Source organism: Lissotriton helveticus, chromosome 1_1 (genome assembly GCF_964261635.1).
Source record: "Lissotriton helveticus chromosome 1_1, aLisHel1.1, whole genome shotgun sequence".
Classification (NCBI taxonomy): domain Eukaryota; kingdom Metazoa; phylum Chordata; class Amphibia; order Caudata; family Salamandridae; genus Lissotriton; species Lissotriton helveticus.
Genome location: NC_136057.1, coordinates 1,271,927,207 through 1,271,945,325, shown reverse-complemented (window position 1 = coordinate 1,271,945,325; position 18,119 = coordinate 1,271,927,207). Strand labels below are relative to the sequence as shown.

Here is an 18,119-nt window from a genome sequence, read left to right as displayed (position 1 = left end):
GCCTGCAAGACAATGTACTCAGTGTGTGGTGTCCAGTTCAGTCCAGCCCAAAAAAACTACCATGCCGCTTCCTTTCTGTCAGGGACTGCCTGAGAACAGTAATTTATGAATCTCCTTTATGGCGGGTGGGCTAAATCTTGCTCGTTCTGGAGCAGAGGGAGTGGATGAATCTGCCAGAAAAGCACACTCCATTCTAAGATTGTAAAATCAAAATGACAGACAGCACAATAGGCCACAACCACAAACATTAGGAATACTGATTTCCTAATTGCAGTTCTCTCGTAATCGCAATTAGGAAATCGGTATTCCAAATGTATGAAACTCAAGAGTTTCATTTAGAGATTCCTTGTGGGTCCCAAATCAACATATCTCATGAATATTAATGAATTAGGTTGCAGTTTGCGACCCATCAGGAATCACTGCCATCACAGGGATGGCAGCATCCTGGGGTCAGCAGAACACAAGGTTTGTGATTGCTGTTTAATAAAGATTTTTTATTTTTACATGCAAACCATTTTCCCTAAAGGGATGTCAAGTCTTGGGGTATGTCAATTGTGGATAAACTTTTTATATAACAAAGCAAGTGTGACGGTCGCTATTTTTCATTTGGCATTGCATTTATTGCATGAGGTAATGCTATCTTTAAAGTAAAATTGTTTTGAAATACCAATAAGAACCGTTGTAGCGGTTATAGAATCCCCGCAGACACCTGGGAAATGCTGCACCTTGTTCCTCCTGAACAGACAACTCTTGCAGCTCTCCCACCAACAAATCCAGACTAAGGTGATTCCCCCCCTCACCTGGTTGAACAGTTATCCTCTGCAGAGCCCTCCCTTCATAGGCCACAGAGGATTTGGAACTACCAGTGGCTCCCACTGCTACGTACCAAAAATCAGATGGGATATGAAAAAGTCTGCAACTGTAGAACCAATTTTACATGGTTCTCCTTTTCTACATGTCCTTTCCAGGCTGTTTTCCAGATACAGCCCTGTGTAGAGCGATGATTCCCACAGCAGGGTAGTCTCCAACTTGTACCAGCCTCAAGACACGCATAATAAGGTGTGAGGTTGCTGCATCTTAGCCAACCTAAAGGAGCAATCGGGTAAAAGCAAAAGGACAGGCCTCCCCTAGAGGTTTCCTCACCTTGCACAACTTATTCTGCAGTCCTACCTCACACCCAGGGATATCCTAGATGGGTCAGTCAGGCCTACATTACTCTGGCTCACTCACATACACCATGCATGTCCACGCACGCTACACAAACAGGCCCACCATGCACTAAAGATGTTAAGGCTAGGTACTGGGTAAGCACATAGAAGAAGCACTTTAGACATGGCACAGATAAAAAGGTCTAGTCATAGCTATTTATTTACAAATTATGGTATGCTGAAGCCATTGGGGTATCAATTTTTTTTTAACAAGATCTCCATAGGGACGCGGAGGTACGTTATACTAAATATCTCAAGGTCACGTGACAGTTTCCAATTCAGAGAGGGGTCCAGAAGGGTTGTATACTGGCTCCTTTCTCGTTTCATTTATGTATCAACAACCCGGAAAAGGTACTAGTGGAGACCAAGGTGGACTTCCCCAGATGGGATGGCATGGTCTGCCGATACTATTGTACGCTGATGACGCCGTACTCATGGCCCCGACCACGAGGGGGCCGCAAACATTGCTCTGCTCCTTTGTTCAATTCATGGAAGATCAGAACCTGTTGGTTAACAACTCCAAATCACATGTGATGCAGGTGGGACCCAGTACAAGAAAGTCTTATATCTTTGAGGTTGGGTCATCTTGGTCCCAAAGACCAGTGTTTTTTTCCTACCTGGGGGTCTTGTTGGATGCTAACATGAACTAGGGGCCTTTAAAAAGCCGAAAGAAAGGGGATCTTCTACAGGTAAATGCTGCTATCTTTAACTCTACCTCTCGTTTGGGCAAGTGACTTATAGGGCCCCTTTCGCATCCACTGCCTTACTAGGATTAAGCACTAGCACTACATTCAAAGCACAGCACGGGGTACTGTTCCCACGTGCTGTATATGAGACCCTGTTGAGAGACAGTTCTTCTGTGCTGCGACTTTATAATTAATGCTACCTGTGACACCATCTTCTATTTGCTTCTTTCTTTTAAGGGAAGGGTCAGTTAAACGTCACGCCTTGCATTATATCTAGTGTGCCCTGTTTGTGCTGAGGCATACCTTTACCTAGTTGTGTTTAGTGCAAACCTGGACAGTGCGCCCTATTACAAATAATGCAGTGCCCCCCCCCCCCCCCCACACTGGCAGCTGTGGACTCACACCGACCATGGGTGCACTGCATTAGTGAAAGGCGGATCTGCTTTATAAAGCAGTCACCTTACCCACCTCCATGGGACTCCCTTTCCCCTCTTTCAATGTGCACCACGTGGGGGGAGTGGGTGGGTGCACCGACTGTGTGCACCTCTTTGTGGCGTATAGGTAGTGTGTCACTTAGAATCTCGCTGGCGCTATATGTGCGTGATTTGTATTACAGCAGGGGCCACACAAGCATCTGCAGCCGTTTCTGTATTATCAAAGTGACAAGGAGGGACAGAGAGCGGAAGGGAAGGAAAGTGAAATAGAGGCAGAGAGAGAAGCAAGGAAGAACAGTGAAAAACCACCTGAGAAGAGGAAAAAAAAATACCTAAACAGAAGGGGAAGGATGAGGGAAGGTGCACAATAGAGTAGTGAAAGGGAAGTGAGGGACCTCTGAGCAGAGAGAAGGGCTGGCATGACTGCAGAAAGAGAATAAAGATCAGGAGAACGGAAGAGAGGCAGGACAGAACGAGAGGGGAAAAGCCACATGGATGGAGGTAGAAGTTCCTAGGGAGGGAGAGAAATTAGAAGAGAAGCAAATGTAATTGGGAGGAGAGGTGAAAAGCAAAAGATGGCATTCCATGATACTACTTGGATAAGAAACTGTAGTTGTTTATTCTCTTTTGATTCTAATCCCATAACAGGTAATGTGACTGTTTCATGTCATCCTTGATTCAATGTGATGTGCGTTACGTCCAGTGACGACATCATTATGCCAATGAGTGGTGAAAGAACTTATAAGCCGCCTTCTTTTTGGTCGTTGAAAGTGGATTGGTCTGATGAAGATTCAGGAGCTGCAAAGGCAGCACGCTCAAACTTCTCCGATCTCAGTGTTGGCACTACCCTCGTCCTGCCCAACGATCTTGAGCTGATGAATGGTTTCATGAGAGGATATTTTTACCTGGATAACCTGAATGTCAAGCAGTGCTACCGCAGGCCATGAAGCATCAATGCAACATGACTACATTTTGGATTCTCACCTAAGAAATTCGCAACCAGAATTCAAAAATAAGAATGCACGCATGCCTTACTTGACAGAAACCGAGGCCACGTTTTAAAGGCGTGTTTAATGACAGCATGTTAGCAAAAGTACATGACCACTTGGGTTGGAGGGGAAGTGGAAGCAAGGGCAACATCTTAATCCTACACACACAGTTTTACAGATATTTGGTCTTTCTATTTGATGGCTTCTTTTGCCTCGAGTGAAGCTTGTCTGGCTTTCACGGCACTGTTTAATTATTTTCTGAATATACAATTTAATGTTAAATATTTACATTAACAAAGAAAAACACATTCAGTAAGTAAGACTAAAAAAGTATTACAAACTACTCCTACTGAACACAACCAACGACTAATGGCACATATTAGTTTTCCTCTACTTTACAGAAAAAATATTAGTAAATCCCTCAATACCGGTGTGGGTAATGGGCCACGATATACAACTTATTTCTTCAGCCAGCTGAATTTTGTTTCACATAGAAACAAAGCCATGAAGGCCATCATATAAAACTCACTTCCAAAAACATAAGTACACAATGATGTACACAAGCTAAATGCCCCTATGTACTGAAGGATACAAACACTTTACCTCCATTTAAACCAATATTAGGCATCCGCTCTTCCTGAAGAAATGATTGTTGAAGCACCAGCGGATGACTGAGTCTAAACCTGCGACTCCAGCAGTTTGAGTAACTAAGTGTAGTTCGACACTACGCATATAGCAAGCATTTACCGTTGAATGAACCATACAGGATCAAACTCGCTCACAAAGGATTCAAGTCTTCTATGTTGACTTCTTCAAATGTTCCTGCCATCAGCGTAGGCCATGTCGTTTTAGCTCGTGGCAACGAAAGCAGATGTTGAAAAGGGAGAAAAGTACCACTTGCTTCAATATGGCCCAACGAAGGGCTCTGAAAGGAAGGGTGCATTACAAAAACAACCAACCTGCGCAAATTATCGCCTGAGGAAGTGTGTCCACTACAGAGCGACAGGTCTAAACATTTTTTTTTTACCATGGATGTATAGCTACCATTCATGGACAACTCTTTCTAACTGAAATGTTAGGACATCAAACGGCTGTGTTCATCAATTATTTAAAATGGTTGTCGAGAAACAGGAACTTTTTTTCAGGTTCTTTACAAAACTTTGAACGTGTACATCTACAGAGTCCACTAAGGCTCATTTGTGCCTGCTGCCTCTCCTCTTCATCGCGGCGGTACACTGGGGACAATACCACTTCCCTTTAGGAGCTTCTGACAATCCAACACAGCCATAGTGAAACCACTCGATGGGACACTGCAAAACAAAACACAGCCATGAAGTACTGCAGAACAAACCCAGCACTAAAACAATGAATGTCTTTCGTGTCACAATAAAAATTCACATTAAAAAACTGCAATGTACTTGAAATGCACTTAGAAAAAGCTTCAAATGCAAGCTCCATATTTACAATGTTTCTGATATTGTTGAACTGGAATGTAAAAATACAAATGACAATAGAGAGATTTAAACAAAAAAATGTAATAGGTTTCTGATCGATACCCTGTTCTTGCAAAACATTCATCGCTTCTATAGCATGACAACTTTATGCACATACAATAATACAATGTTGTCCTAGAGAGACACAGTAAGGCGATGGCGCACCAACCTCAGAAGAGGCAACCTATGCCCACAAATCCTCAACCTTCAGCTTCCCAAAAGAATGAGCGCTGAATGACAAAAAATGCCCTAGTGTAGTCCTAGTGGACGGAATCCGCACTGTCCATCACAGAAGGCGTTAGATGAAGGTGTATACCTTCTTCTTGCTTTAATCATTGACAGACTACTCCTAGGGAAAGGGGATCCCAGAGAACATAGTAAATAATATGCACTGGTAAAGCCAATAGGTCTGGAGATGGCTGCCAACCCTTAGGCTTTGTAAATGCTGGTTTTGTAATAGTTTTTGAACAAAGTTGCTGTTGTAAGAACTGCTGGACTAGCATCCATATATAAAAAACGATATATCTATATCCCCCCCCCCCCCAAAAAAAAATAACCAGAACTGCTGAATATCTCTGGTTTTGTGTGTGTGTAAATTGTGAACCTAACTATAACGTCCCTGTAACCTCTGTTTTTTTCAGTGAATTTCAAATTTTTATTTTAACGCAGCCGGGGGTTGGCGGGTATGGTTTGACTGCTGAGTCTGGCCTGCAGCAAACTTGGGAGGGGGTTCACAGTCCCCCCCCTCAACCCGGAGAGAAATATATCTTATAAATCAGTCCTAGAACATACCAGCAAATATAGTACTCCAGGAAATGTTGACGACTTTCTTTTTAAAAAGCACAAAAAGCATAAAACGGGTTTTTACTCGTTTTAAACCTAATGTAAATAACAACAGAATCCACAGGAAAATAACTAAAAAAAAAAGGGAAAAAAGCTGAAGAAACTCATTATGAAGAAAATGAGCCACCCCAAAGGGGAACAAGAGTAGCAAAAGACATACTAAAATGAGGTGGTCTCCTACAGAGCCCACATCCATTTGGTAACGTGGGGAGCAAAAAGATTCCCCGTTGCTGCTGCCTCATGTTTAACCAACTGTGAAATTGCAATTCTTAAAGGAACCCTGCTCCATCTTCAGTGCCTTATGTCCTACTCCATGGACAACCGCCTAGGGCAGCCTCTCTGGGACCGAGAAGAATATTGATTGTGAAACCAAGGTCTAAAACATTCAAAGCCTCTAAATGAGGCTCTACTGCCAAAACAGTAGCTAATCCAAGGAATCCTACAGATTCACACCATCATCTCACCTAGGAGATAAAACAATTTCCTTATATTAATTGAGGAGTTGATTCCTTGGACAAAATCCACCCGAATCCACTCTACCCAGAGGTTACCAATTGCCATATAAGGCTGGCTGCAATTCTACTATGAATAATAACGTTATCTGTAGTCTGCATTGAGAATCGCACGCATGAGTGGCTTTCCCGTGGGTCTTGAACTGGTTTTGCATCAGCACAATCACTTGTGTTTGGAAGTTTGGGTTTACCTTTGGCAACTACATCGAATCCCAACATTTTCAGCACCATGGCACCTTTGCATAACAACTAGAGCCTTGAGTAGATGTGTTTTATTGATTTGCAGATTACAACTGCTTCTGATGGCAAGACCAGACCCAAGTATACTGCACCTTTCTGAGTGAGAGTGTCTTCTTCCTGCAGTGCCTGTATCACAGACTCCACAGACATAAGGTCCGCATAGTCCCTGTCAACGAACCATGAGATATCAATCTCAGACATACCATCCAGCATGAAGGCCTCTCTGGTCCCACTTTCTCAGTATTTTAGCACCTTGTAGGTGGATGTTCAGGGGGGCTACATCCTACATCCATTCTATTGTTCGGGGTCCTTTTAACCTATGCTAAATAAACACATTGACCTCAATGGGAACAGAATCAGGTCTGTGTCTGGGTTTCATACAGTTAGGACCAATAAGAACTGGCCTTGCTAGAGATATTGTCTCAGAAGCCCAAAACATTTGGACAGAAGCTCCTCTGGGATTGGAACATCCCGCGAACCTTTGAATGCAGCAGACCCTCTGGCTGGCTCCAGCTTGCCACCTGAGCCACGACAGCGGTAAACTACAGAACCCCAAAGTCAGGTCTGGGTTAATTGTTCAGCATATGAATACCAATTTCAGAGACTACTGAACAAGGAGTGGAACCTCAGCATAGTGGTCAGTCGCCTTCAAGACTGGGCTGAAGTCTGGGAAAGCTTGTTGGCGAGTATAAAGTTTCAAAAAACATCCATTTAGCATTAGTCTATGCTTAGAGCTGATGAAACATCGTTTTCACGGTTCTGCCACCTCGTGCATCTATTGTTTTGTGCTAACCAGTGTTTATGTACCGTCCCCCCTCCACAGTGTCTTCTGCAGCTTTACGTTTTTAATATACACTTTTAACTCCATGAACACACAAGTTCAAACCTGGGTAATAAGGGGAGATTAGTGACTTTCTAGCACACATTTGGTTCCTACAGTCAAATGCACTTGAGAGGTACCGTTTGGAAGCAGAGATCTCAGAGACAGAAGTTGTCATTAAAACACTACAATTGTGAAAAAGTCCTGGGCCTTATGGCCTACCGGCTGAGTTCTACAAAGGGCTGGCAGGAAGTTAGTCAGCCCATCTCTCAAATATGTACAGAGCAAGAGGGGAGGAGGGTTCACTGTCCAGGGAGCTCAGACCACTCATGGTTGTGGTGGTACATAAAGGAAGGAGATCGCAATGTGATAACAGCAATTATTCTGTAACTTTGGTATGGTGGTAACGAGATGCAACATAGCGAGATGAAGGGGGGGGTCTTCCTTGTTTGAACACTGGTACACTGACAGACTGGTGTATGAGTGCGGAAGGATCAGTCTATGAAGGACAGGGCTGCCATCGTGCGTTTGATAAAATACGAGGCACATGAGCAACCCAGCAAGGCTACTCCTGAACACCGAAGAAGACTCCTGTGCAAGGAGATGCATCAATCCGTACACTCTGGGTAGACACTGGTTTAGCAACTCACTTCTGAACTTGGTCGCAGGAGGTGGTATCGCAGAGACACAACTGCACTTCTAACCTGTTAATGCATCTTGCTATGTACCGCCTGAAGTTTTGGTTGTGGAATACAATAAAAAGCTATTTAAATGTAAAAAAAACTGAGTATCGAACTTTATCAATTAATATTTGTTGAAATTCTTATATGGTTAGTACAGACACTTAAAATATTTACAACGGGCAGGTCCGATTTATTATTCACTATACAAAGTGCAAATTTAACAAGGGCACCAAAACGACACATTTCCTATTATCTAGATAATAAAGATGACCAGAACTGAAGTATAAAAAAAAAAACAAGGGTAGTTTGAATATGCATATAGAAAAGACCAAATGCACAATGGATTAAATCCAACAAGATTTTAAAATAAAATAATGAACAAGCAAAATATTGGTAAAGTGTGCCAGAGAGAAATAATTTGGGCTAGGTAATCTCACGCTTATGTTGGGAAATCAGGGCTAGAGTCTTGTTGGAAGAGATTAGCAACAAACTTTAGATCTGAGCGTGACCTCCCCAGTGCCATGTTATAAATGAGTGTTCGGTAGATTGCCCTCTCTGCGTCAAATGACCATGGAATTGTGAATTAACAGCTCTGTCATCCAGAAACGTCATATGCCACAGCTGCCATCAGGCTGTTAAGTATCAAACATTTCCTATGCCAATTTTATCCTCTGAGATAAAGCCTAGTGCTGACACACTCAATGCCCTCTTCACAGGAGACACTATTGAATCTGGAATACTGGCAAATGAATGGTCTACTGCAGAGGACACACTTGGCTCAGGAAGAGAGTACTTGAGCGCTTATCAATTATTTTTAATTGAGCCAGATACTGAAAAACACAGTTAGTATACCAGCACCTATGTTTATAAATAACCACTTTAAAATATGTTTTTCTGCTCTGACCCTATCGAGTATGCACAGTCTGGGTACTAAAGTACTCTGGAGAACTCATAAATTAGGGGTCCAACCTACTTTGCTGCTTACAGAACAGCATGACAACTGTAAACATAGAATAGCCAAGTGTTCACTGAAGCCCTCTATGGTGATTGTAGGTATTAGTTTCGAGAAGGCTCCTTTCCAATAAAACTAGTACTTCGACAGACCTTTGGTCACCAACTTGCTCACTATCAATTGCTAAAGTAAAGCTCCATGTAGGGCCCATTAGATTTCTTCTGAGTTCATCAGTCGTATGCTGGTATGATATGAATGTCATGTCCTCAGTCCTCTCTGCAAGCACATCTGTTTCAATAAGCACAGAGTTCCTCTTAAATTGAAGCGCCTTCTCACCTTTTTGTTGAGAAGGTTAGTGAAATTCACTTCTGTCTCACTCACCCATTCCTGGACATTTTAGATATCAACTAACCTCTAAGACCAAGGTTTTGAATTTGGTATTGAGTTATGTTATATAGCTTGTAGAGCGCGCAGCTACCCCAGCAAAGGGGCGTCCCGGTGCTAATCTCAGTCGGATGGGGAGACCACTACAGAGGGTGGGGAGACCACTCCTCTGAGTGAGGAAAGAGAGTCCTCTTTAGCTCTTAGTATACTCTGTGTTTGTGTGTTGCCATTTTGCTTAGCTGTTGTTCATCACTGTGCCATTTTTATTTCTAGATACAGGCATGTATTTGTAAGCAATCTACTTAACGACAGGATGGTTCTGCCTCGTACTGAAAAAAAGGATGAAAACACGCTTAAAAAAAAAAGTGTTCTTCAGATTTTGGTCTTGCAAAATAATTCCTTTAAAGTTGTGTTTGTGTAGATTGTTGATGACAAGTGCACGAGTAAAGGTTGTTTAAGGTTATTTGAAAACATGACAAACTATGCCAAGTGGTGTTCATTTACAAAAGACTGTCTGCAAGTTCTACTGCACAATCAGTTCTCCCGTTTAGATTCACCTATAACTATTTTGATTTCTAAAAAAGGAAAAAGAACTAAGCATTGAATAAACGGATGCGTGTTATAATGACCCATGGTTCTTGGCTGGGAAAGAGTACTTTGCTAGAAAAAAATTCTAAAATCTTTATGTCCGCTAGAGTGAGCAAATACATATAAAATATGATAGTTGCAATTCAGTGCTATGTCCTTCAAAATTATACATTCATACTTACATCCTGATTATCGCAGCCAACCATTTCTCCATATGATACCTATTAAAAAAAATGTCAAAATTAAAATACAACATTTTAGTACGTGTAGGAATAAGATTTAAATATACATTTAAAAATTGGCTTTAGGAATAACTTGTTATCTCCTTATAACTAGAAAAACTGTACGCCCACATAGTAAGAAAGGTTACTTGTAACACATACTCGGATCGCCAGCATGGATGCTGCAAGTGTTGTACAGACTCTATAGAGTATCTTCATTAGAAAGTAGAAGATACTCACCAGTAACTTACTGCCATTCTTCAGAATCACTGGATGTCTGTTTCTGGGCGAGATGAGACTGGAGCACTATTGAGCCCCATAAATAAAAACCAACTGGAAGCATATGCCACATACACCAGGTCCAACCACCAACAACTTGCACTGTACCCATTTAGTGTTTATTACACTGTAGATATGTAAACCGAGGAGGAATAGCAGCAGCTATAAATTGTGTTTATTCCTACACATCACCCACACTTTTACATGCTTGTGAAAATACTATAAAACATCTAAAGTAACTAAAATAGAAGGATGGACGCCTATTACAATACTCCAGAGATACAGCAGAAAAGGTTTCTGCAGCAATGGCTGGTATAAATGGATGACCCTTGCAAAATGTCAGTCACAGAATTATGAAGTGAAAAATGCTTGTGCCTCTACTTGCAAAAGGCACTGCTAGACAGGACCTTCACGGTTCAGCTTCAACAAAAATGCGTGAGTTGCGACCAATGTACAGAGTAACTGATGAAAGAATTTAAGCAGTTTGCTTTCATGGATTACATTTTGGCTGCATAGATCCGCAAGTTTTCTTGCTAAAGATTTAGAGAACAAACTACTCTCTTGGTACTACAAAGAGCCCCTGCTATAACTAATGACATATCCTTCTATATAAATAAGCTAATATGTGGACCAGCACCTAATGACATACCCTACTAGGTAAATAAGCTAAAGCAGAGACTCCCTACAAACGTGCAGGAAGTCACAGGCAATTTAAAAGACCAGATGTTAAAAAAAGCAAAAGAACCAAATGAGATGGATAAAATTACAACATATTAGTAAACTATGGAATGATATTCATCTCCGCACCAGATCAAGGACACTATGAGGAAAATATGGGAGAAACTTGTACAGCACTAAAAGCACAGGGAACACTCATTAACAAGGAAAGTGGCAGTGGACAGCTCATTGTCCATTTTCATCTCAATCAATTGTCCTAAATCAAACACACTTTCTCCAGGATGACATGGATATCCGTCTGTAATTGGTTATTAATCATTTAAACGACAAACCTGTTCTACAAAACGTACTCTGGAAAATGGGAAACACTTCATACAATTTACACTACAAGATTGAGTGATAGCCTAAGCAATATCTAACCCAGGATATAAAAAACCCTCTTATAGTGACTCATCAGTTTCTTCAACACCAATACTGCAAGAATTCTAGGTAGAAAGGGAAAGTTAGTGAGAAAACAAGCAGAACGCTACCTGCCTTCAAGAAACGTCTGAAAACCCTCCTTTTCGGCCAGCTTGTAAACGAATGCTCAACAAACTCTGACCTACTACAACATTCTTGCTCCTAAGTTATTATTACTGATTTGGGCTCCTCTTGGCAATGTGCTGCTAGAGTCAGGGTCCTCCTGATGGTCTCTTTGCCTCTGCACCTGCGTCTATAATACAGCGTGAGCACAGTGTTTCCCTCATTTGCATTGGGACAAACACCCGCAGAAATATTGGAATGTCCCCATCAGATAGCTACCTATATTGTAGGAGGGGCCACACAAGGATTTGAAGACCCTTCTGTAATACTACAGTGCCCCCAGGGCCCAGAAAATGGACCCACTGGGCACTGTATGTAATAGGGCTCCTGTTGTGCTGTAGAAGTACGTTAAAATAAATTAAACACAGAATTCCACCTTCAACCAGACCCACAAGCACAAACTGGCAAACCAACCCATTCCATAGTCCTGCACATCAACCTTAATAGCAGCTTCTAACATCCATCAAGATCACAAACCAACACATATAACATGGCATGCCCGAGGAAGGCGGCTCACTAGCTTGGCATCACTCCAGTGAGGGTACAATAGTGTTATCTATGTCGAAAATACCTTTTACTAGGGTCAATGGAAAAGTATCATGAAAATTGACGCATGAATAAACCCCAAACCAACCAATTAAAATCATTTCCCCATCATGTCCATATGAGCAAATGCCCTTTTGCAGGTGGGGTATAATATGAGCCATGAGGATTAGAACCCCTACTCACATAACAACTTAACACCCATGTAGGAAGAAATGGAAGGAATCGATTCACACAATGGCCAACAATGTGTTACTTTTTCCCAAAAGAAGGACGTGGGTACAGGGCACCACTGCCAAAAGCCATTAAAATAAGCTCCACCTCAAATAGACATCTGCTCCTGAATAAAACCACTATGAAAATCTTCCAGATAAACGCTCAGTCCATTGAGAAACATTTTCTATAATCTAACCCTAACATTCTCACAAGCCCCTCCATCTGGTTATGAATTACGATATACTGTCCCTGATGGACTTGTTACGTACCTGTAATTAACTGATTGAATGGTCTGCATGCTAATGCTTTGTTGATTTCAGGTTTGTGATCACAAGTCGTTTTCAAAACCAAAACTAAATTCTTGAAGTAAACCACTAATAATATTACGAACCCAGCACTAGAGTGCAAGCCAGTGCAAAGTTTGGGACTCCAACAACAACATATGCTGCACACAGACCGATTTCACAGTTTCACAACTACAAATCCAGGATACATGCTCCAGCAGAGGAGATGTGGCTATTATCTTCACCAACAAATGCTCATTTACTGAAACCTTCCTGTAGGTCTTGATTGTTACATCCAATGAAGGTCAAGAATCCACTAAAATCCAAAGCTGTTCGAATACAGCTTCTGGAAAGATGACAAAAATGTACGAGTTACTTACCTTCGGTAACGGTGTATTTGGTAGAGAATATTCTAGCCGCAGATTCCTTCACATAGAATTATCTCCAGGTGTGAGACTGGATCCGGAAACTTTTTGCCACAGCATCCCTGCGCGCCGGGGGAGGGGCGACCACGCGACTCCGCCCAGGCGTCGTCCGCGTACATGACATCAGCGAGGTCACATAAGACCCACCGCCCCGGCGCGCCTATGTCAGTTTTCTTCGGAGAACTTTTCCGCACTACAACGCGGAGCGACCAGACAAAAACTGTGGGAGCATGGGAACAGTGTGCGAAAGAGTAGGAAAAGAAAGTAGAGTCAAACGACACCACAAGGAACAGTGCAACACTGTAGTGTCCAAAGGCAGGGGCAGAAGAAAGAAAGAACAGAGCCCTGAGCAGCCACCCTGCCAGTACATAGACAGCGTTCCCCTGGAGACAAGGAACAAGTGGAAAAAGTCATGAGACATGTAACAGGCCCATCACCCCCATCCAGAAACAAGGAAGGGGAGCCAGTCCCAAGAAAGACAGGAACAACAAACCTCCAAACCACCCCAGCATAGAGGGCAACCACCCCACCAAGGAACAAGGGCAAGGCATTGCCAGATGCCCCCTATTCGGAGGTTAGCAGAGGGTCCAGGACCCTCAGCAGCAAGGGGAAGGGGGGGAGGGAAGGACAGATATTGAAGGCAACCCTACACCCCCCCCTCCCCAACCTGGAGTAGCCAGAGCAGCGGGGCACAGGAGCACCTTAACCTTATCCTCCAAGGAATCAACAGGAGGAATGAGCCGCAACCAGACAGAGCCACCCGTCAAGAGCAAAGGAAGCACTAACAGGAGAGGCAGCCACCCTACAGGAGGCGAGTACCCACGGTCCTCGCAGAACTGGGAGGTAGGGCGGACCGTGAAGGAATCTGCAGCTAGAATAGTCTCTACCCGATACATCGTTACCGAAGGTAAGTAACTTGTACATCTGATAGAAACTACTAGCGCCAGATTCCTTCACGTAGAATAGATACCCTAGCAATACCTACAGGGAAGGAGGGTCTGCGAAAGGGCCCCACCAGCCTGAACAGAACAGAGGGTCCCACAGGGGACCAGATCTGCGGATGAGGTAAAACCTTGACCCAGCCAGGCAAGAGGAACCCCACAAGCAGAACATCACCGACCCCCAGGAGATGAGGAGGGAGAAAGAGTCTGAAGAGGGCTGCACACACACAGCAGAGGAACCAAGTGCAATGCCAGGAAGGGCAAGCACCCCACTCCCCTACAAGGCAACATAGCTTCCATCCAATGCCAAGACAGGAAGAGGAGAAGAAGAAGAAGCCTATTGGGCCCAAGGAAACGAGGGAAAAGAAGGCGAACCCACCCCAAATGTAAGGCAACACGCCAGCCAGAAGGCACAGACAGTCATAAGCCGCCAGAAACAAGAAGAACAGCCAAGGCCCTTAGGAAGGCCGGGCAGGCAGCGCCTGACAAGCGAGAACACAAAACCATCCCAGCCCTCAGAACAGGAGCAGGGGGATGAGGGAATGCTCGGGCACACCACTACGAGGGGCCGCGCACACGACCTCAAGAAGCAACGCAACATACATAAACACCATGGAGAACGGGCACCCGAAGGCGACCAGAGCTCCTTAGCAGAGCGCAAGCTATATAACAGCTACCACTACCCCACATAGGGTACGTGTCCCAAGACATGGGAACCCTCTTTGGAAGAACTTCCACAGCAGAGTTAAAAACAAAAGGGCCACAGGGAAAAACATCCCGCAGAAGGCTTGACAAGCAGCCCAAGCATAGCAGAAGGCCTATTCTCAGGACCCAGTCCGCGCAACAACTCCAGCAAAACACACACACAGTAAACAAAGGGCCGTCCAGCAACCAACAATGCCAAAGTCCCAAAGGAGGACTCAATGGCCAGAAAACACACTCCTCATTCAGAACAAGCGGCCTAAGAAGGCCAAGAACCAGCCCAACTCAGCATTCACTTAGGAGGGGAAGGAGGAGGCAGAGGATAAGGCGGAGGAGGAGGAGCCCTGCCAGGAACCTTTGGATGGCTGAGTCAGCCGGGGCATGGAACAACAGGCTGCAATCAAACGGAAGGTCAATGAGTCGTTCCCAAATATTCTCGGGAAACACTCCGTCCCGAAGGCAAGCATGGCGACGGAGAGCGACTGAGGAAGCCATGGCCCGGCCCAGCACCTCTGAGATATCCAGAGTGGAGCAGGGAATAAACGCTGTAAGCTCCCGGCCATCCAACGCATGTCGTAAGTCCACCTGAACATTCTGCTGGGACTCTGAGGATCCCAGAGACTCAGCAGAGTCCCACAAACATGAGGAGGCCCTAGCCAGAACACACAAGGAGTTAAGAGCCCGCAGGGCAGCGCTGGTCGAGGCGATTATGTTGCGCCCCCTAGAGTCCAGCCAACGGGCCCCCTGGGACGGCGGAGTCAACAGTGGCAGCAGGGAGGAAAAAGCAGTCCTCAAAAACAGACTGGCGGTAGAGGGGTGAAGGGAAAGACACGCCGGGTCACGCGGTGCTGGAAGGTGCCGGTGCAGAAGATGCTGAGGCACTGGATCCCCTGAGGCAGGACACCTCCAAACCCCCATTAAGGAAGAAAGGAGCGAACCCTCGAAAGGAAGCAAGATTTCCCCTCGCACCAGAGCCCTGGTGAAGAACCTCAAAGAGATGGTCCGCCGGAAAATGAGCAACCGGGTCACCCATGCGCAGGATGCCCACAGCCGTGGACACTGCATGAGCAAAGGCCGCACCCGCCTCGGTAAGGCCTCGCGGTGGAGAAAACAGCTCCTCCGTGGGCAACGGCTGCAGTCTAAGGCAGCCGTCCCCGAAGCCAAAGGGGACGGGCAAGGGCCAGCCCTGGAAGTCAGAAGGAGCAGAGGAATGAGGGACCTGCCGCTCTTCCGACGAACACCTCTGCCTCAGGAAAGGCGGTGAGCCGCCCTTTGATGATGCAGTTGGAAAAGATACCACACAGCGACCAGTCTCCGGGGAGGACAACACCAATATACAGCCTGCCTCCAGAGAAGACGGAGCGCCCGAAGACGAATCCGCAGCACGACCCCTGCGCGGAGCCGTAGAGTCTGCCGCCAGAGGCAGAACCCTGGCACCATCCGGCATCGCCGGACAGGGTGCCTTCAAGTCACACCGCATCGGGGACTGAAGTGGAACTGGCCCCGGGGCAGCGCCGGAATGACGCCGACTCGACCTCCGCCGAGGCAGCCGCCTGCGCAGAGGAACAAGAAGGGCCTGGGGAGTGACACAAAGTCTTCCACCAGCCGCGGCCCAGAATGCGGCGGAGATCGTCTGGCAACCCATGTGGCGGCGCCAGGGACGATTCAACCTCCGACTCGCCCTCCGACGAGGCATCAGCCTGTGGGGAGGGACGAGAGGGTCCCCACCCAGCCACGACCCAGAGCAAGCCGAGGAGGGTCCACCGACCCCTGTTGCTCCGCACGGTCCAGCTGCTGCTTGCGCCCTAGCAGCTTCACCTCAGCCACGGTCCAGCTGCTGTCGGCGCCCTAGCAGCGTCACCTCGGTCTTAGACAGGACCATCCTGTCAAAGGACCGAGAGGGGCTCTGGGATGCGACCCGAGCCCCGGTGACCTCCCACGACACCACAGGGACTCCCGCAGGAGTTTGCGGCGAGGCAGAAACGCCGTGGCCTGAAGGAGGTGCCCCAGAGGAGCCGCACCCCAACAGTACCACATCCTCCAAGCCTGGATCCGAACGAGTCGGCGCCGAAGGCGGTGCAACGGAGGGCCCGCGCAAGGCAAAGGATCCGCCGACGAGGGGTCGGAGGAGGAGACACTAGCAAGGTCTGCGAAGCCGCCGCGTATGTCTCCATCTGGACTCTCGACACCCCAGTACCAGGAAACGGTGGATAGGACGACACGCAGGGCCGCATCACCCACGGAGAGCCCAAGCCCCCGGCAGGCCGGAAACCAGCCCTCGGGGACAAACTGCGACACTTACGCACCAGGGAGAGATGCTCAAGTGACATCGGAGAAGGCGACAACCATTGCCGTATCTGAAGCTGTCCGCCGAAGCAGACCGAGGGGAGGACATCGACCTGGAGACACGCGCAGAGAGAAATTTCATCCGGTGCTCCCGCCACGACTTTGGCTTCAACTGTTGGCAGGCCGCACAATCAGAAGAGCCGTGATCCTCCCCAAGCACCACATACAAATGAGGTGAGGGTCCATCTCCGACATAAGACGCCCACATGACGTGCAAGTCTTGAAGCCCAAAGGCATTCGCACACTGTTCCACTAAAAGAAGGGACAATGGAAAGAAAAAAGAGGGCCCAAACAGGCCCATAGCAAGGAGCGGATCCGCGTAGCACGCGAAAAAGGAAAACACTGACGTAGGCGCGCCGGGGTGGGTCTTATGTGACCTTGCTGATATCACGTACGCGGACGACGCCTGGGCAGAGTCGCATGGTGTCGCCCGCCCCTGGCGCGCAGGGATGCTGTGGCAAAAAAAATCCGGATCCAGTCTCACCTCTGGGGATAATTCTACTTGAAGGAATCTGCGGCTAGTGGTCTATATCATTTTCCAAGTGAAGATGAGATCTTGATAACCTAACACCTATTGTGGTCCAACCACCTGTTTGCTTCTAACAATATTTGACAACCCATTTCAATAGAACAGCAAAGAAAACAATGAAGCTAAGGCCATAAAAGGTGTTTTGCATATGATTCCTCCAACATAATTCAAGGAAATATATTTCCAGGTTAATTTTTAGAATGTCAGACATTTACAAATGTCCAGCAAATGCAGCAATCTCAGATTTGGACAGGAAGACTTCACTACTGGTTCGTAAGGTGGATGAACGCTAGAAACCTGAGTCACACTGAACCTCTGAAAGGTTTCACTTTGCCTCCTAAGGTTCATAAAATGAGTGCAACTGTTTTAAGCAACAATAAACAACTGTTATTCAGTGCCATGAAACGCAGGAGTTGATGTGTGCCTTACACATACATATGTTATGTTTTCAAATTAATATTTTTTCTGCCATGTTCTGGCAGAAGGTCTTCTTGCTGATGGTACATGGAATGAAGGGAATTTTGGGCAAGAGTATACAAAT

At 45.8% G+C, this 18,119-nt stretch overlaps 1 protein-coding gene across 1 annotated transcript in view; it reads right to left on the bottom strand.

Annotated features, from left to right (window-relative positions):
• Window positions 1–3,380: 3,380 nt before the first annotated feature.
• Window positions 3,381–18,119, bottom strand: part of ING3 (inhibitor of growth family member 3) — a 151,647-nt gene continuing 136,908 nt past the window's right edge. Inside the window, exons 11-12 of the mRNA XM_078680449.1 lie at window positions 10,015–10,053; window positions 3,381–4,627 (exon numbers count right to left, since the gene is read on the bottom strand). Coding sequence (XP_078536575.1) covers window positions 4,511–4,627; window positions 10,015–10,053 — 156 coding nt within the window. The 3' untranslated portion in view covers window positions 3,381–4,510. The remainder of the gene's footprint in view (window positions 4,628–10,014; window positions 10,054–18,119) is intronic.